Source organism: Scyliorhinus canicula, chromosome 11 (genome assembly GCF_902713615.1).
Source record: "Scyliorhinus canicula chromosome 11, sScyCan1.1, whole genome shotgun sequence".
NCBI lineage: Eukaryota > Metazoa > Chordata > Chondrichthyes > Carcharhiniformes > Scyliorhinidae > Scyliorhinus > Scyliorhinus canicula.
In genome coordinates, this window is record NC_052156.1 from 140,194,828 (window position 1) to 140,215,963 (window position 21,136).

At 45.8% G+C, this 21,136-nt stretch overlaps 1 protein-coding gene across 20 annotated transcripts in view; it reads left to right on the plus strand.

The window, feature by feature from the left end:
* magi2a (membrane associated guanylate kinase, WW and PDZ domain containing 2a) overlaps window positions 1–21,136 on the plus strand; it is an 886,652-nt gene that overhangs the window by 532,688 nt on the left and 332,828 nt on the right. For 19 of the 20 annotated variants that reach the window (XM_038811518.1, XM_038811520.1, XM_038811516.1 and 16 more), the window contains one exon: window positions 11,559–11,678. The exons of the other annotated variant lie outside the window; for it this stretch is intronic. In XM_038811518.1, coding sequence (XP_038667446.1) covers window positions 11,559–11,678 — 120 coding nt within the window. The remainder of the gene's footprint in view (window positions 1–11,558; window positions 11,679–21,136) is intronic. 20 annotated transcript variants of the gene reach the window in all.

The following is a 21,136-nucleotide window of genomic DNA, read 5'->3' on the forward strand; positions in this document are numbered from 1 at the left end:
TCGGAGGGGGGGGGGCGGAGGGGGCCCGAGGGGGGAGGGGGGGGCGGAGCGACCTGGTACGTGATCGGGACCCACCGATCGGCGGGCCGGTCTCTCTGTCGGCAGGCCTCCTTTCTTCCACCGGCGAACCTGGATCCATCCGCCATGTTTGTGCGGGGCGGCCTGGGGGAGGGCGGCCACCGCGCATGCGCTGGTTGGCACCGGCCCAACTGCGCATGCGCGGGACCCGAGTCTTTTACGCGGCGCCGGGTCTCTGACGCCGGTCACGCACTCCTTGATGGCGCCCCCTAGCACATGGCGCCCCAGGCGACTGCCCGAGTTGCCGGTACCTTGAGCCGGCCCTGGGAGAAGGTCCTCAAAGGAGTCATCATTAAATCAAAGGGCTCATTTGGCCCTTCCTTCCTGTCTCTTCCCTTGCTCCAAGGCTCTAACATCTCTGGAGGGAAACATGCAACAACTAGACACCTCCTCAATGCTAAGATGTGGAAAACATGTTTACGTTCAAAAATAATGCCATCTCTGCTTATTGACAAACTTTGGACACATCAGATATCACACAAATGCACACTTAGCTAAAAGGCCTGCAAATTTCTTAAAATTGCAGAACCCTGCTTGGTGCAGACATTTGCTGAGCCCCCTGACTGTCCGGTGCCGGAGCCCTTTAAATTACTGGCCGTGACCTCCTGTCAACGACCTCGGAGACTGGGCATCCCATCGTCCAACACTTACTGGGCGGGATCCTCGCCGCCTGGCTGCCTCAAACCTACCCTCCACTAACAATTGGACCAATTTGCGCTTTCTTGGGTATGTTTTAACGATAGGCTCGGAAGTCGAAAGGCTGCACACTTCCTGGTACGTCCCGCTCCCCACGCTGGAGCATATTGTTCAGCCCAATGTATGACATTTGATTTAATTTGATTTGATTTATTGTCACATGTACCGAAGTGCAGTGAAAAGTACTGTGGCCAAGGGAACATACACAGTACACGCATAGCAGACAAAAAAATAATAATTGACAGAGTACATTGACAAATGGTACATTGACAAACAGTGATTGATTACACTGCGGAACAATGGGCCAAACAAAGCAAATAAATGAGCAAAAGCAACATAGGACATTGTGAATAGTGCTCTTTACAGGGAACAGATCAGTCCGAGGCAGAGTCATTGAGGAGTATTAGTTGTGGGGAAGAAGTTGTTCCTTTGTCTAGATGTGTGGGTCTTCACAAAAAGAGACATTAGGTTAGATGACCAAACATTTGGGCAAAGAGGCAGATTTTAAGCGCGTCTTGAAAGAGAAAAGTGGCATCGGGAGGCGGAGAGATGTACAGAGGGTATTCAAGAGCTTGGAGCCGAGGCAACTACCAATGCTGGAGTAATTAAAATTTGGGGTGTTCATGAATCCAAAATTAGAGAAGCATGGATATCCTGGAGGATTGAGGGCTGGAGAAATTACAGAGATAGGGAGGGAGGAGGCTATGTAGGAATTTGAAACTAAGGATTTGAATTCAAAATCAAGACATTGGGTGGGATTTGCCAGCTGTTCACACGGGCAGGAAACCCCTGATCCGTGCCAGTGCACGGGTATCCCAGCATCGAGGGGTGCTGTCAATGGGAAATCCTGTTGACAACGGCAGGACCGGTTGATACCACTGGTGGGCCGCCTCCCCCACCAGAAAACACATGGCGGGGTGGTCAGCAAATCCTGCCCATTGTTTCATCTGGAACTACTGTAGGCCAGTGTGGGAATAATAAAGTGGCACTTGCTGTGATTTAAGACACAGGCAACGAATGGATCATCTCAAGTTTGCAAATTGTAGAAAACCCAAAGTGTGTGCTAGAATAGTCGAGTCTCGAGGTAAAGAAGGCATGAATGAGGGTTTCTGCAGCCGATGAGCTGAGACAGGGGTAAAGTCAAGTGATGTTATAGAGATGGAAATAGACAGCCCGGTCTTAGTGATGGCGTGAATATGAATTCAGAAGCTCCTCTGGGGATCAAATGTGACACCAAGATTGAGTACAGACAAGCTTAATCTCAGACTGTTTTTGGTGTGGAAAGCCCAAGTCCTTCCAGTCTTTACTCATATATTAGACCACTGATACTTGTAATTAACCTTGTGTCTCTTGTCTGCACTGGCTACAGTTCTTGAATATATTTTGTGTTTCTCAGCAACCATATAGTATTCATAATGTGGCCTGACCCAAGTGATGTACAGTTTGTTCACAGATTTCTCAAACTTGTTTTAAACTATTTTGGCTATATAGTTCAACATTCTGTTGGTTTTGATGATCCTTCAATTCCAAGGTGCTCTGACTGTTGTTGGGAACAATTATTTATATTTGTATTTATGTGTTAAGAAAGGTGAAATATGGATCTAGTTTCGTTTAGAATTATTTTTTGTGAGTTTGGTGCCAGGAGGCCTGGAGGCCCTCTTTCTATCAATGCATTTTTAATGAGATTTTACAACCCTTGAAGTGAAAAAATGGATTACAAAAGGGTTAGTAGTTTTGTGAATTTGAGGGAAAAAACATATGGTCGAAAATACTGTGCTGTTGCCTGGTGACAGATGTCTAGACCAAAGGGCAGTCAGTCAGAATCTACCAGAAAGTGAAGGCAGAAGCTTCAAGCCTCTCTAGTAAGAAATCCTGCAAGACTTCTGGAGAACTGAGTTTCTGGAGCTTATGCGTTTGTTCTGTAGTTGAAGTAAGAGAGTTTGGATCGTGGTTTTTATGTGCCTCAAGGAGAGATATCATCTGGAGAAAAAGTATCAAATCAATGCCCAGAAATCTGCCGGAAGAAAACCATTTGTAACTAAGGCAGAGCAAGAAAGAAGCCTTGATGTTGATTTAGTGGTAATCTTCACTGAGGTTTTGTGTGCAAGGGTATTGCTGGGATAAAAGGAATAGTGTGAGTTTGATTCATTTTCTGGTGTTTGGATTGAAATCTTCCCAACCTTTTTTGTTTTGTAAATTTAGTTAATTTTTTCTTGTTTAATAAATATGTTAGTCTTTGTACTAAAAGTACACTGTTAAACTCTTGTGACTGTGTTCAGTAACTGACCTCCAGTTTCTAAAAAAACAAAGTTAGGATCTTTCAAGCCAGGTTTCATTCTGGGATCTAACTTAACTGTCCTGCATTATTAACATCAGCTGGGGTGATAACAGTGTGGTATCACCCTCAAATGTGACCAATTTTCTGAATTACTTTGATGTGAACTAAAAATGGCAGTGGTCCCAGTATAAAACCTTGGGACACGCCACTAACTACTTCCCCACCTTGCTATTACTCTTCCAACTATGGACAGCACGGTAGCATTGTGGATAGCACAATTGCTTCACAGCTCCAGGGTCCCAGGTTCGATTCCCCGCTGGGTCACTGTCTGTGCGGAGTCTGCACATCCCCCGTGTGTGCATGGGTTTCCTCCCACAGTCCAAAGATGTGCAGGTTAGGTGGATTGGCCATGATAAATTGCCCTTAGTGTCCAAAATTGCCCTTAGTGTTGGGTGGGGTTACTGGGTTATGGGGATAGGGTGGAGGTGTTGACCTTGGGTAGGGTGCTCTTTCCAAGAGCCGGTGCAGACTCGATGGGCCGAATGGCCTCCTTCTGCACTGTAAATTCTATGATAATCAAACTAATTGTATTTCAGCCAATTTCTTATCCCTCGCTAAAACTGTCCCAAACTCCCACAGCTTTGAGTTTAATTTGTAACCTCCCATGTAACTATTGGAAGGTACATTTTGGGCAGCATTGTAGCACAAGTGGATAGCATTGCAACTTCACAGCGCCAGGGTCCCAGGGTCGATTCCCTACTGGGTCACTGTCTTTGCAGAGTCTGCACGTTCTCCCCGTGTCTGCGTGGGTTTCCTCCGGGTGCTCCGGTTTCCTCCCTCAGTTCAAAGACGTGCAGGTTAGGTGGATTGGACATCATAAATTGACCTTAGAGACCAAAAAGGTTAGGAGGAGTTATTGGGTTACGGGGATAGGGTGGAAGTGAGGGCTTAAGTGGGTCAGTGCAGACTCGATGGGCCGAATGGCCTCCTTCTGCACTGTATCGTCTATGTTCTATGTTCTAAGGTCAGGCACATAATGTTGAAGTGTTTTATTGCAATCAACTTGGGTTTTTCCGTCCTTAAAGAGTTCAAGAAATTTGGTCAGCCAAGATATTTCCTGTCTCGAGCCATATTGTATCAACTGATGTTTGTGTTTCTTTGGTAAAGTTAATCTTCAGATTTATTTCTGTTTATTAATTTAATTTTTTACATGATATAGAAGAAGTGTCCTGTTTCCATTTGGTCACCCTTGACCGTGGATGCAATATTAGCCTATTAATCTATTCTCATTGATTCAGTGATTGTTAAAACTTCACAATCTACTTTATGGTGTCTCAACATTATAAGCCCTCTCAATGGATATGGGGCGCAATTCTCCGGCTGTGTTGCGCTCAAGCGAGAGGTGGGGGGGGTGGCTTTCGACAGGCTCCGTGCCTTGTGAAATTCTCCCGAAGTCCCGTGAAATGTCGGAGTCAGAACTCTGCCCCAAATGGTGGGACCGAATGACACCCACGGAAGTAGGTCGGTAATACTTACGACCTCCCTGCCCTTAATCCTCCGGCCTCCCCAGGGAGGCTGCAGTCGGGCGCCGATCAGTGCTGGTCCACACAAACGTGGACCAGACGGAACGGCATCCGGGGGGTCTCTCAAGTTATCTGAGACCCCTGGGTGGTCAGGGTAAATGCAGGGTGGCCCACTGTCCCTCCCCCGCAACGTGGGAACATTGGCACTGCCCAGTTGGCACCTTGGCACTGCCATCTTGGCACTGCCAAGGTGCCCAAATGGCACTGCCAAGCTGGCAGGAACACTGCCAGGGTGGCAGTGCAAGGGTGGCCCTGCCAAGGGCCAGGGGATGAGGGGGTCCATGCCCATGACATGAGGGTGGAGGGGGAGTTTGAAGGGTGAGAGAGTGCAGGCCAGTTAAGTAGGGACCTCCAGGAGGTTGGGTGGGTGATGGGTGGGGGTCCTAGAAGCAAGGGGGTGCTGTAAGAGGGCTTGGGGCGGCCTGAAGAGGGGGGGGACCATAACGGGGTGTCCTCATGTGGGGGCGGGGGGTAGTGTTCATGGGTGTGGGAGGTGACATTGCCCATGCGTGGGGGGTGACCCACCAGCTCACTTAGAGATCGGTGTACCCTTTCAAAATTGCAGCCTCATCTGAGTTCAGCTTCCCAGTGCTAAACAAATTCTCTAAGTGTGGGCTAAACTGGTGAGAAACTCCCCAGGGCCCAAAAAAGTGACTACGGGCTGGATTCTACCACCCACCCCGTCGCAAGAACGCCATGGGCAAGACTCGACAATGGAAAATCCATTGACCTGGGCCTCCTGCCCTAAGTGTCATTGAATAGCAATCATGAACCCGTTGGCAGAGCCACCAGGAAACTCCCTGGAAAAACCCGCCACATATTAACTGTGAAATATTTTGGGAGAATCGCGCCCATGGAGTTTCATCTCATTTATATCAAAGTACTGAATTATGCGGATCAATTTTTGGAAAAGACACGTAGTTCATGTCTTTAGGTAACAGTCTTGCTTTTCAGTCAGAAGGTTGTGAATTCACCAACTCCAGAGCCTTGAGCATAAAATATTTTGGTTAAAAGGTTAAACCGAGGCCCTCCTTACCCTTTCAGGTAGATGTAAAAGATGCCGTGACACTATTTCAAAGAAGAACAGGGGGACTGCTCCCCAGTGTTCTGGACGATATTTGTCATTCAACAACATCCCAGAAAACAGACTATCTGGTCAATATCACACTGCTGATTGTGGGATTTTGCTGTGCATGTTCTGGATGCTGTGTTTCCTACATTACAGCAGTGATTACATTTCTGCAATACTTCATTGCTTGTAAAGTGCTTTGCGACATCCTGATGGTGTGAAAGATGCCAAAGGAATACAAGTTTGGGCAGCACGGTAGCACAAGTGGATAGCGCTGTGGCTTCACAGCTCCAGGGAGCCAGATTCGATTCCCCGCTGGGTCACTGTCTGTGCGGAGTCTGCACGTTCTCCACATGTCTTCACCGGGTGCTCCGGTTTCCTCCCACAGTCCAAAGACATGCAGCTTAGGTGGATTGGCCATGCTAAATTGCCTTTAGTGGCGAAAAAAAAGGTTAGGTGTTATTCGGTTACGAGGATAGGGTGGAAGTGAGGGCTTAAGTGACTCGGTGCAGACTTGATGGGCAGAATGGCCTCCTTCTGCACTGTATGTTCTATGTTCTAAGTCCTTTCTTAAAGGAATCATTCAGAATTACTATGTTTCACGCTATTTTAGTTTAAGCCCATTTGCAACATTTAATATTCCCATTTCCTCTCTGACACTCCATTATGTGTCATTGTTGTTTCCTTTTGTAACTTGATTTTTAATTTGTTCGTCACACTTATTTGGTCCTAGCTTGTTCGAAGTATTTACTTTTGTATAGCGAGAAGTTTATTTTGAAGGTGAGCCATAGAGTCATATAGGTTTACAGCATGGAAACAGTCCCTTCAGCTCAACTTGTCCATGCCGTCCAGTTTTTACCACTAAGTTAGTCCCAATTGCCTGCATTTGGCCGAGATCCCTCTCTCCCCGTCTTATCCACAAAACTGTCTAAATGCTTTTTAAAAGACAAAATTGTACCCGCTCGAGGGGGCTGAAGGGTGGGTCAGTAAACTTGCTGATGATACCAAGATTGGTGGAGTAGTGGATGAGGTGGAGGGCTGTTGTAAGCAGCAAAGAAACATTGATAGGATGCAGAGCTGGGCGGAAAACTGGCGGATGGAGTTTAACCCTGATAAGTGCGAGGTGATTCATTTTGGTAGGACAAATTTGAATGCGATTACAGGGTCAAGGCAGGGTTCTGAGGAATGTGGAGGAACAGAGAGATCTTGGGGTTCATGTCCACAGATCTCTGAAGGTTGCCACTCAAGTGAATGGAGCCGTGAAGAAGGCCTATAGTGTGTTAGCGTTTATTAACAGAGGGCTTGAGTTTAAGAGCCGTGCGGTTATGCTGCAACTGTACGTGACCCTGGTGGGACCACATTTGGAGTATTGTGTGCAGTTCTGGTCACCTCACTCTAAGGAAGCATTGGAAAGGGTGCAAAGGAGATTTACCAGGATGCTGCCTAGTTTGAAGGATAGGTCTTACGAGGAAAGGTTGAGGGAGCTAGGGCTTTTCTCTTTGGAGCGGGGGAGGATGAGAGGTGACTTAATAGAGGTTTATAAGATGATGAGGGGGATAGATAGAGTGGACGTTCAGAGACTATTTCTTCAGGTGGATGTAGCTGTTACAAGGGGGGATAACTATAAGATTCGGGGGTGGGAGATATAGGAGGGATGGTAGGTTCTTTACTCAGAGAGTGGTTAGGGTGTGGAATGGACTGCCTGCTGTGATAGTGGTGTCGGACACTTTAGGAACTTTCAAGCGGTTATTGGATAGGCACATGGAGCACACCAGAATGGCAGGGAATGGGATAGCTTGATCTTGGTTTTGGACAAAGCTCGGCACAACATCGAGGGCCTGATGCGACCATCAATTCATTCAGAGACACGAGTTGACGTAAACTGTGGCTTTAAACTGCTTACATCTGAGCCTGCCTGCGACTATGCTGAACTGAGGGCGGACTCGCAGGACCGCAGTACTTATACTTCCTGCTGGGGGCGACGCCAAGGCGGAGCCCTGTACATACTCCTCATCTCCCCCTGTGGGCAGAGCCGCGCAACGGCTCACAGATGGAGCCCACAGGGACACAGTAATGTACAGTATGAATTTATAGTGGTTACACATTCACCAAAGGGCCGAAGGGCCTGTTCTGTGCTGTACTGTTCTATGTTCTACTACTGCCTCTGGTCGCTCATTCCAGACACTTGCCACCCTCTGTGTGAAAAGATTGCCCCTCTGGACCCTTTTGTATCTCTCCTCTCTCACCGTAAACCTGTGCCCTATAGTTTTAGACTCCCCTACCTTTGGGAGAAGATGTTGACAATTACTTTATCTAGCCCCTCATTATTTTATAGACCTCTATAAGATCACACCGAAGTCTCCCAAGCTCCAGGGAAGAACTGCCAGTCATTCTAGCCTCTCCTTTAAACTCAAACCATCAAGTCATGGTAGCATTTAAGTAAATCTTTTCTGTACCCTTTTGAGTTAATAATATCCTTTGGATAATAGGGTGACCAGAACTGCGCACAGTATTACAAGTGTGACCTTACTTGTACAAATTCAACCAGATGTCCCACCTTCTGTATTCAATGTTGTGGCCAATGAAACCAAGCATTCTTCATCACCCTGACCACTTGTGACTCCACTTTCAAGGAGCTATGAACCTGTACAGCTAGATCTCTTTCTTCTATAACTCTCCCCAACACCCTACCACAGTAGCGCAGTGGGTTGCTTCACAGCGCCAGGGACCCGGGTTTGATTCCCGGCTTGGGTCACTGGCTGTGCGGAGTTTGCACGTTCTTCCTGTATCTGCGTGGGTTTCCCCCAGGTGCTCCGGTTTCTTCCCACAAGTCCCAATAAACGTGCTGTTAGGTGAATTGGATATTCTGAATTCTCCCTCTATGTAGCCAAACATGCGTTGGAAAGTGGCGACTAGGGGCTTTTCATAAGTGCTTTATTGCAGTGTTAATATAAGCCGACTTGTGACAATAAAGATTATTATTTGCACAAGGCCGTGAGATTCAAGAGGGGATATCAGCGACATTCCTGTTGATGCATAGCATGGGGGGGGGGGGCAGGGGAGACATAAAAAAACAGTGTCAGACAGTCCAACGCATGCAGAACAAGGGGTGGGTAGCTGGTGGCCTCAGTGGCCAGGGCACCCGGCCATGGTGGGTGGTATGGGTGCCAGCATGTGGTGCAAGGTGGGGGTTCGGCTGCCCTCCGGATGGTAGGGATTTCGGGTTACGGGCATGTGCGACGAGTTTGGCGCCAGGGTCACAGTGCTGCCTACTCACCCTGGCCACCCTGAGGAGGTCATGCAGTTGTTTTCGGCAACGCTGGCCGGTCCAGACGGTGTTGCCCATGGCACTCTCAGCCTCTGCCACCTGCGCCCAAGCACAGCAAATGGTGGCACCTGGCAGCCTCCTTCCCGGGCCTGGGAACAGGGTAATCTGCCCCTCCTCCACGGCATCCAGGAGGGTCTCAAGCTCTGCGTCCTTGAATTGTGGGGCTGTGCATCTTGTTGCCATCTTGTTAGCTGGGATGGTGTGTGTGGGGAGTGAAGTGTGTATCTGCGGCTGCAGCTTGTCAGTCTCCTGAGTGTCAATCGCAAAGCCGGTGAATCCCGCACAGTTTCTCATTAGAATTGATAGTGTTCCACGTGGCGCCGGTGCTAGCCCCTTAATAGTTGCTGAATTGGTCCAGGTCCGGCACCGGTTTTGCTGTCGTAAAAGTTCAAGAATTTTGCATCGGCGTCAATACTTTTGTCACAGAAACGGAGAATCCTGCCTCTTGTATCCAGGAATATTTACCGCCCAGTCCTGCACTTTTTCGATAAGCAATTTGCTGCAGACACTGGAATCTGAAACAAGAACAGAGGATGCAAGATAAACTCAGCAGGTTTGCCACCATCTATTAGGAGAGAAACAGAGTTGACGTTTCGAGACCTTAAGCTCTTTGTGTTCTGACGAAAAGTCAAAGGACGTGAAAGGTTAAGTCTGTTTTACCCCCAGTAGGTGCTGGCAGGCCTGCTGAGTTTCTCTTGTGTGCTCTGCCCTTCTTTGAGCTAGCTCTCTGTATAGCATAATATCGTAATTATATTTGTCAACCTGTGCCTGTAGTTTACCAATCTTACTCACCACACTCCGTGCATACATGCATATTAACTCTGATTTAGGTGTTTTGATCCCGTTTAATGATTTACTAATGCCTATTCTAATTTCTATCAAATTTTCTAAGTATTCTTTTTACCTTAATACATTAATACGACTCTTTGATATTTCCTCCTTATCAGTAAATATTTTTCTATGCTCCACTGTCAGGTTTTCTCCTTTCCACTCTGAATTTCTCATGCTTCCCATCCGCCGGCCAATCTAGTTTAAGCTCTCCTCAATAGCACTTGTAAACCTTCGAGTAGTCCCACTGCCAGTCCTGTTAAAGTGCAACCTTCTTATACAGGTCCCACCTGCCCCAGAACCAGTCCCAATGCTTCAGAAATCTAAACCACCCTCTCCAGCTCCATTTCTCCAGCCACATGTTGAACTGCTCAATCTTCCTATTCTTATACTCACTAGCTAAAATTACAGCTCTTGAGGTCCTGATTTTTAATTCCCTTCCTAATTCCCCAAAATCCGCTTTCAGGACCACATCCCTTTTCCTACCTATGTCATTGGTCCCAATGTGGACCATGATCTCTGGCTGTTCACCCTTACCCAAAAGACTGTCCTGCAGCTGCTCTGTGAAATCCTTAACTCTGGCACAAGGAGGCAAGATACCATCCTGGAGGCATGTCTACAGCCACAGAAACACCTATCTGCTCCCCTAACAATGGAATTCCCTACCACTATAGCACTCACTCTTCCTCCTCCCTCCTGTTCAGCAGAGTCACACTGGTGCATAAACCTGGTTCTTGCTACATTCCTTAGAGGAACCAACTGGCTCACTAATATCCAAAATGGAAAAGCGGTTAGGGAACGAGATAGCCCCAGAGGATTCTTGCACTACCTGCTTGTTTCCCTTCGATACTCTGGTGGCCATCTATTCCCTCTCTACCTGTATACTCCCTAATTACAGTGTGACCACTTCTCTAAACATGCTATCCACATAATCCTCAGCCTTGCAGATGCACCACAGTGACTTCAGCTGCCACTCCAATTCCGCAACCCGGAGCTCAAGTTTCTGAACCTGGTGACTCTTGTAGATTCCATTGAGGGCACTTTGTGCGCGAATTCGCACATCCTGCAGGATGCATATTCCACATGGCCGCTGCACTGATGTAACTTAAACTTTAGTGTTTACTACAGTATGGCATTAAATAATAACTTACCTGCCTCACCAATTGTCTCCTATGTGTCAAGTTCAGAAAGACCTATACGTACCAATCAATCAACTTATGGGACTTCAATGACGACACTTGTCATTTTATCTGTAAAATCACAACTCTATCTCTGTCTCCACTACTTTATGGGGTCTTTCTCTCTACAAACTCCTGCTGCTTTATGCACTCTCTCTCTGAGCTCTCGCTGTTTATGGGTTCTCCCTCTTGCCACACGGCCACTGTTTAACAATAATAGTAGATTATTATCAATAATAGTGGAAAGTCTGTCCATAAAGTATGCCAATCTGCTAAGAAGACATGTAAAGGATTCATAACAAGGAAGGGTGTCAGTGAAAAATGTGTTTCAAGTTTGTGAGTCTTCACTGTAAAAATAATCAACAATCAACAAATAAATGTTTTATTCAAAGTTAACTTGTTTCTTCCCCAGCATTTATAACATATTACAGCATTTGCTTGCTTATTTAGACATTTGAATCAATGCATCGATGGAAAATATCTCCAGTAAATCAATTACCCATTGTTGTTACTCTTTTAGGCACTACAAGGCCACCTAAAGAGGGAGAGGTCCCGGGTGTTGACTACAATTTTGTGACCGTGGAAGAATTTATGGAACTTGAGAAAAGTGGTTCACTATTAGAAAGTGGGACTTATGAAGGTAATTAAATTTATGATGGATAGTCCTGACAGAGGTACTGCATTTGCAATTCTGAGTTCATGGTACAGACCATATATCCTACTGATACTGTGGTAATCTGTACATCTGTACATACACCAGGGATTACAGACAAATGTAACAGCCAGAGCATCACTAGAGGGCAGCATCAGAGACGGGTCCAGCCCAAGGAAGGATCCGCCTCTTTTCAGAAGCACAGGGCTAGTGAGCAGCAGCAGACAGAGACAGCTCAGCATAGGCAGTTTACCTTAGCTTCACTGGTTATACCTCTTGATCTTGATATTATATCTAGTTAAGCTCTGGAAACAGAACAAACCCATTGAATAAAGAATTTGTGTTAACCGGAAGTCTACAATCTTTATTCAGACTTAGAGAATAACATATGATACCAGGAGTGATTTCAGAAAGCTAGCTAGACACCAGCAAGAGAAGAAAAACTTAAAGCGGATATTCAACTGTGGAAAACTTCGCAGAAAATGGATCCTCGATGACTAACTGATTCGATGGAACTTGTTGGAACTCCATGGCAGCTGGAAACAACTGGTAATTTAAGTTATAACTGGAAAATATTTGAACAGCTGTTCCAAATATTTATCACAGCTAATGATTTAAGCACTGCCTCTGATGCAACAAAAATAGCCCTACTACTCTCAACAGGAGGGCATGAAGCTAAATAAATCTATAATTGCTTTAATTACTTAGAAGGTGAGGACAACACCAAAGTAGACGTTATACTCAAAAAATTTGCTGAACGCTGTAACAGTCAGTCCGGTGAGATGCTGGAAAGATTTAACTCTTGTCAGAGAAATGTACGGCCCATCTCTGATTTTATTACAAATCTCAAGTTAATATCACAAGGCTGTGATAATGTATCAATTAATTTCTGGACTATCTGATAAAAATTTGAGGGAAGACCTTTCACAAAATAAGTATCTAACTCTCGAAATCACTATACAAAAATGCCTTGCTTATGAACAAAAACAATACTTTGAGTCTCTACAAACACAGAATCATCATTTAGAAAACAAAATCGGTAAAAATGGCGCGAACACTCTCCGCGAGGCAGAGGCAGAGTTGAACCGGAAGAAGATGGAGGTTCTCAGTGCCAGCCATCTTGAGAAAGGAGCCGCACATGCTCAGTTGCGAAAAGAGGGCACTGCACAGGAAACTCAGTGTGCGCATGGGCAATTGAGTCCTACGCATGCCGTCACAAGCATCATGACGTCAGAGGACCAGGACCGCGCCCACTTAAAAGGGAAATGCACGAAAATGAACAAAAAGAAATGTAAAGCTGCAAAACCCAATTTTCTTGCCTCAAAAGACAGAACAATGCCCGAACTTAGACCAGAGTTGAAAATAACTTTCACAACACCCTGGAACAAGCAGTTAGCACTTCCCTAGAAGATGATATGGTCCTTGTAGACTATTACTCAGACGAAGATTTCATCTTGGGAGATGGCTACCCCAGTACCAAATCCGAACCGAAACTGGAGGTGTTGTACCATGAAGACTCCAAAGATGAGTTCTTCAGAATAGGGAACCTTCAGCCCAGCATATATGACATCCCGACTCGTTAGTGCAGGATTATGCTGTGGCCTGACGCCAAGAAACAGAGTGGTCCACACACCACAAAGGGTCCCAGCCTCCACACAAGAAGATGATTTGTTCATTGAACATGAAGAGAACGATCACAACTCCGAAACAAAAAGCAATGATTTGTCCAACGAACAATACACACAATACTGCTCAGACATGGCTGAGTTATTCGGAGATCCTGATCACAGCATCAGCAACACGGTTGAAAAGCTCAATACGACTCTTCTCATGGTAGATGAATCCAATACCATAGTGCCATGGCAGATCGTAGGTGCATTGGATGACAGCAATACCGAAGACGAAGACGACGCCACACAGAGAGCACAGAACAACTCCATTGAGAGAGCACAGATCGACTCTACAGCGAGAACACTGCACAATTCCACAAAGGGAGCGATGACAGACTCCACAGAGAGAGCGATGACAGACTCCACAGAGAGAGTGATGAAGGACCCCACACAGAGAGCGATGAAGGACTCCACAAAGAGAGTGACGCAAGCCTCCACAGACAGCTCGGTGATGGACTCAAAAATGGAAGCAAGCAAATATTCCATAGCAAACGCCATGCATGTACAAGACCATGAAGATCTAACAAGCTTATTTGAGCCACCAGAAGAAGACACTGAATGTCTACCCACTGTATGTGAGACAAGTGACGAAGAAATCACAATTCCCATACAGGATGTGACGGATGACAGCTCGTCTGCTCAGAAGCACTCAATAATCAGAGGACAGCCACCCATGATTCCAGAGAAACCATATCAATAGAAATCCTGAAGATTTTGATTCCAGAAGAGGAGCACCAAGAGTCCAGAGAGACCACGCCAATAGAAATCTTGAAGATTTTGACTCCAGAAAAGGAGCACTATGACCCACAACAGAATGAAAGCGTGAAGATTTTGACTCCAGAAAAGGAGCACAAAGAGATCACGGATGATTCAAATGAACCTGAAATTACTCCAAAAGAGGAGCTCCTAGAAATCAATGATGATTCAAGTGAACCAGAAATGACTCTAGAAGAGGAGTACCAAGTAAGCAAAGAAGAGGAATCGAATCCACCACAAATGACTGATGTCACCAACATCAATGCAAAATCAGATCATTCTCACAATTCTCAAGAAGATTAGCTCAATGTAGCAGGTGCCACAAAGGACACTGACACTAATAACTGTGACAATTACTCAAAACATCCACATGGCACACTCATTGAGCGCAACAGGAACAACAAAAACCGCAAGAAGCACAGCAGAAACAAGAACAACAACAAAAACAACATGCAGCGCAACAAAACGACAAAAGCAACAAGAAGCATCCCAAAAACAACAAGCACGACAAGAAAAAGAATATGAATAAAAGAAAAAACAACGAAAACAGAAATCAACAAGCGCGGCAAAAAGAACAACAAGAATGACAACAACAAGAACACCAACGAAAACAACCAAGACAGAAATGACAAAAACAACAACAAGAATGGCAACAAAAACAGAAACGACAGAAACAACAATAATGAAACAACAACCTGTACAACATGGTACAACACTGCACGTGAAGGACAATGCCACAGCACACTGCAAAACAATGACAAGACTACAAAGGTGCCATGGCATGATAAAGAATCTCACAAATTCACATCTGCTCCTGAACAAACAAGCAAAACAGCTTTCACGAACAATGATATACAGAATCAATACCACAAACACAGGAAAAAGTCGAGGTCAGACAACGGTGCGACACAGAATCGCTACCTGCAATCAAATGGAACAGGGGAAAAGGTGTCCACATCATTAAACGACTCATCAGCAAAGCAGACGAGTCACGTTACGACATCAACCAAACTCTGTTCTCGTACCGAGCAACCCCATTGAGCTCAGGACTGTCGCCAGCGCAAATGCTCCTCGGCAGAGACATCCGGACAACCGTACCGGCAAAGCAATTCAGAGACCCCGGCAACGCACCGGTCCTCGACAACATGCGGGCACTATGCTCCAAACAAAAATTATACTACGATCAACACTCAAGCCACTGACAATAGGTGACGCCATCAGAACCAGGGACCCAGAAGGCGGATGGTCTGAGTCAGCTACGGTGATCAGGCATGAGGCACCGCGGTCCTACATTGCCAAATCGTCTGCGGGAGTACTTTTTCACCGTAACCGCTGTGATCTATTAGAGATTCGACCTACAACGCCAGTATTTCCCACACTGGACTTGACCGAATCCATTTGTCCACAGGACGTTCCTCGCCACACAACGCCAGACAGTACTCTTGATGATATCAAGCCATCATCCCTACTACCACTGTTAAGACACTCCAGCAGAAGCCGTAAGGCACCCGACCGCTAGATTTGTAACGACACTTCAACACACGCACAAGACGAATATGGACATTTCTCATGATGGACTCACAACACAGTTAATTGTTTCTGTATTACTTTTATCATTTTCACAGTGTGCAGATTTGCATATTCTCACCATTTGTTATCAACATTTTTCTTGAGGCCAGTCTAGAAAACTTGCCCAATAAAAGGGGGGGGGGTGTAGTGATCTGCACATACACCAGGGACTACAGACAGATGTAACAGCCACAGCATCACTATAGGGCAGCATCAGAGACGGCTCCAGCCCAAGGGAGGATCCGCCTCTTTCAGAAGCACAGGACTAGTGAGTAGCAGCAGACAGAAACAGCTCAGCATAGGCAGTTACCTTAGCTTCACTGGTCATAGCTCTTGACTGTATTATATCTAGTTAAGCTCTGGAAACAGAACAAACCCATTGAATAAAGTATTTGTGTCAACTGGAATTCTACAATCTTTATTCAGACTTGGAGAATAACATAGATACTATCTGCTTTAAACAGTAGATTGCAATGCAGCTTATATAGTGTCTTAGTTAACAGCACAATCAGGTTTGAGACTCTCATGAAATTCTCAGCAACAATTGTTTTCACATCTTGCAATTATAAAAAAAATGTTTGTTTGTTTATGGATGAAAGTTCTATTTATTTTGTTAATAAAATTATCAATTCACTTTGCCAGAACAACAACTAGAGGATAGCAGAATAATAAAAATAAAAAAAATAAACTGTTATGGAACTCTGCAGCAGATTCCAGTTTAGATTAACTCTGAAATGTATTTGAAACTTGAATTTGGAAGGAGGAGGAAATTTGCCTGCTAATTGTACATGGACTTATCTTCCAAATTTAGCATTGATAATTCTGAGATCTTTCTTGGATATGTAATGTATTACAATTCCAGAACAAAGATACTCCAGCCTTCAGATACATTTTGCTGAAATTTGTGTGTGTAGAGAAAACAATACAGTGGCAACAATGGTCCAGATCGCGAAAGTCATTATTGTGCATGACAGTCAAATTCAAGGGATTAAGAAATACGGCATCAGTTGCAAATCGCCACAATTTGCTGGATGATTTACACTACTCGACCCTTTGTTTCACCCTCAGACTACCCGTTATTTTTTAAAACTTAGTGCATTTGCACATTATTGTTCATTAAAGTTGTCGCTATAATTTAAATCCAGTAATTAACGACCAGGAGTTTATACCTAAGAAACAGATGGCAACGGAGGAAGAGCATATAAAATTGTGTGGGATAGCGCTGGGTCAAGTCCCCAACGTTAACATGCTGGGCCCAGATTTTACGAGCAACGGATGGCAAACTGTGAGAAAACCGCTCGTGTTCTTAAAACAGCAATTGAAAGACACTTAACGTCATAATTAGGCAATGGAATGTGACTTTATAGGCTCCTTCAGATTTTATATTAAGCACATGGGAGATGGGGGATTGGAGCGTCAGCTGCTTTTAAAGATGGACAACAGGCAGCAACTGTAGTTATTGCTTCATCCAGCACCAAGGAGTGATGCTGGTTTTCTTTTGTTGCTTGAAGGAAGTAGGAAAACTACTGATTTGGGAGGGAGATCACTGGAAAGGGGCCTGAGAGGGGGGTGAGATGGACAATGTTGCAGCAGTTACTGCAAGGTGTCCTAGTCAGACCGGCAGTGCCCAAGTGGTATTGACATGATACATTCCGGGGGAGCATTCTCCAGCTAAGAGCCAACCCTGAAGGGAGGGCAGGCGGTGCATCGACATAGATCGGACAGCAGCAACCTCCTGGCCCACTTCAGGGGTAATGTCATGATTAGAAAACAGAAGAAGGCACAAAGGGAAGCCCGAGCAGGCAGCAGACCACAGAAGGTACCCTATGGCTGGGTGTACAGACAAAGGAAGAACAATCACCAAATTTCGAAGCAGCAGTGTTGCAGAAGACTGTACCTCTCCTGAGAGGCAGTGGCCAATCTGTGCGGGTAGCACAGTGGTTGGCACTGTTGCTTCACAGCGCCAGGGACCCTGATTTGATTCCCGGCTTGGGTCAATGTCTGTGCGGAGGCTGTACATTCTCCCCGTGTCTGCGTGGGTTTCCTCCAGGTGCTCCAGTTTCCTCCCACAGGTTCTGAAAGATGTGCTTGTTCGGTGAGTTGGACATTCTGAATTCTCCCTCAGTGTGCCCGAACAAGCTCCACAATGTGGCGACTAGAGGAGTTTCACAGTAACTTCATTGCAGTGTTAATATAAGCCTACTGTGACACTAATTTAGATTATTATTATAATGGAAAAGGTTATATTGTCAGGCATCTAATGCCAGTGGCCCTATATCTCAGGTTCATTCTCAAATCCACCGGCGACGTGTGTGGCATCAGCAAATCAACCATACATCACTGCCCCAAGGTGCTGACAGATGTCCTCATTGTCGAGCCCAACTAGTCCATGCATTACCGAACTCAGCAGACGTTCAGGCCAAGAGAACCAGAGGATTCCCTGCGATCACAGGATTTCCCAACGTGCAATGTTTCCTCTGTGCACATATGTTGCCATCGCAGCTCCTGCCGGCCAACCAACAACCTTCATTAACCGGAAGAGAATTAATTCCGTTAATGTGCAACTGATCTGTGACCACCACTAATGGATGCGCCATGTGTGTACTCTTTACCCTGGGTGCAACCAAGACGCTTACTCTCTCCAGCACTCCCAGATGCCTTTCATCACCTCACCCCCTTCAAGAATGGCTACTTGCTTCGAGGGATACCCACTGAAGAGATGACTGTCAAAACAAGTGAGGAACTCAAAACAGAGGCAAAAGAACAATACAATGAGAACCACACTGCAACCAGGGTGACCATCAAGCAGATCAGCAATCTAATTCAGATGCCTGGATCAATTGGGTGAGGCTCTTAAATATGCCCCAGCAAGGCAGAAATGTATAATGGTGGTTTTCTGCAGAGTGGAAATGACCTGGCTGCTGAAGACTTAATGGTCTTAGTCTGAAAACAAGGCATCCTCAGCTGAGGAGGAGGATAGGGATGCTGATGAGAAGCCGCAGCCCCCTGATATACAGAAGGGGACCACTGCCTGATAGACAGAAGGGGTCACTTGGAGGGCGCTGAGAATTAGGCACACAGGAGACTTGGGCAGCATTGAAGTGCATTCCAACTCCACCGCTGCAGTCAACCAACCAAATAAAGATTCATATTTAACCTACACTAATGCCACTCATGTCGGCTCTGAGCCCAGACCTTCTCTGGCACTCGGTGCCTCTGCAATGTGCAAATAATGAACACTCGCAGGCAGCCCTTGGATCATCCCAAGGCATTATATATCTATTAGAAATCTTTTTTAAAAAATATTTTTATTCCCCTTTTTCACATTTTCTCCCAAATTTACACCCACCAACAATAAAGAATAATCAGTAACAAATATGTCAATCCCCATATCAATAACAACGATCCCATCCTCCCACCAAACATTAGCCGGCATGTTAATGTGAACAAATGACAAAAAGGAATCAGGAATCACCCATAGTCACCATTAACACACATAATCTCCCTCCCCCCCAACCAGTGTTCAATGTTATCCTGTTCTTGAAAGTGCATAATAAATAATGCCCATGAATTGTAGAGCCCCTCCATCCTGCCCCTCAGTTCAAACTTAACCTTCTCAAGAGTCAAGAATTCCAACAGGTTCCCCCGCCACGCCAGAGCACAGGGTGGAGAGGTTGCTCTCCAATCATCAGGATCCACCTTCGGGCGATCAACGAGGCGAAGGCTATAACATCTGCTTCCGCACTTGTTTCCAACCCCGGCTGGTCCAACACCCCGAATATGGCCTCCCGAGGGCCCAGGTCCAGCTTCATGTGCACCAGTTTAGAGATTACCCTAAAAACCTCCTTCCAGTAATCCTCCAGCTTTGGACAAGACCAAAACATATGAACGTGATTAGCAGGCCCCCCCCCCCCCCGCAAAGTTCACACACATCTTCTATTCCTTCAAAGAATCGGCTCATCCTCGTGAGGTGTGCTCTGTATACCACCTTCAGCTGTATCAGCCCCAATCTCACGCACGAGGTGGAGGTGTTCACTCTCTAAAGCACCTCACACCAGAACCCCTCCTCCATATCCTCTCCCAACTCTTCCTCCCACTTTGCTTTGATCCCTTCCAGTGGTGCCTTCTCCTCTTCCAAAATAGCTCCGTAAACCGCCGACACTACCCTCTTCTCCAGCCCCCCTGTCGCCAGCACCACCTCCAGCAATGTGGAGGCCGGCTCCACCAGGAAGCTCTGTATCTCCTTTCAGGCAAAACCTCGAACCTGTATGTATCTAAACATTTCCCCCTGCTCAGCCCATACTTTTCTTCCAGCTCCTTCAATCCTGCAAACCGACCCCTAAGAAACAAATCTTTCAGTGTCTGAATCCCCTTCTCCTTCCATTTCCGAAAATTTCCATCCCACGTCCCTGGCTCAAATCTGTGGTTCCCCCAATCAGCATTTCCCTTGACCCTGCCCCCAACCCGAAGTGTTGGCGAAACTGCCTCCAAATTCTCAATGAAGCGATTATTATCGGACTCCCTGAGTGTTTCCCCGGGGCTATCGGGAGCGGCGCTGTTGCTAGTGGCATCAATCCCGACCCACTGCACAAACTCTCCTCCATTCTGACCCACTGGGAATCAACTCTTCTGACCCATCTCCGCACCTTCTCCACATTTGCCGCCCAGTAATAATACATCAGGTTCGGAAGACCGAAACCCCCTGCCTGCCTTCCCCTTTGTAGCAGCACCTTTCTAACTCTGGCCACCTTCCCTCCCCATATGAACAAAGTAATCATTCCTTCAATCTTTCTGAAAAGTGCCTTTGACCTGTTAAAAATTCTTTTACCTTTGTATCGGTGAATAAATGTTTTTTGTTAATTAATTATGAATAAGTCTCCCAGAGTCAATTTCCAAAATTTCCAAATTCTAACTACTTGGCACAGGGTAACTCATTGAGAATGGATCTCGTACTTTCAGCCCCCTTTTAAAAACAAATTACTGGTAATTAGCATATTCCAGCTTCAACTGTGCAACAAGTAGATTACGTACAAATTAATTATGCTGCACCGAACTAACCATCAGACAACAAATGGTTTAATTCACATATACTTCACATTTCAGTGATTTATTTTTCCAAGCTAATGCACCTCCCCAAATGTTTATCTGTGTTTTAATGAAACAGATTGGGACGCCTGAGCACTGAAGCACCCTGGTTAGATTAAAGACACATGTCACTTTATAGATGTTAACGGAATCCATGCCAGCTGATGATGTCAAAACCGAGACACACAACTTTTATTTACGAAGAGAGTTTATTGACTTTGTTCAGTCTCATACCTCTCCTCTCTCCCCCCCTCCCTCCTCCCCACCCCGTGTCTCGGCTGTCCTCTTTTTATACTTTTGAATAAAACAAAAATCAATGAATTAAACACAAATCAGAGAGAATGACAGCTTCTGGTGGGGCACTGT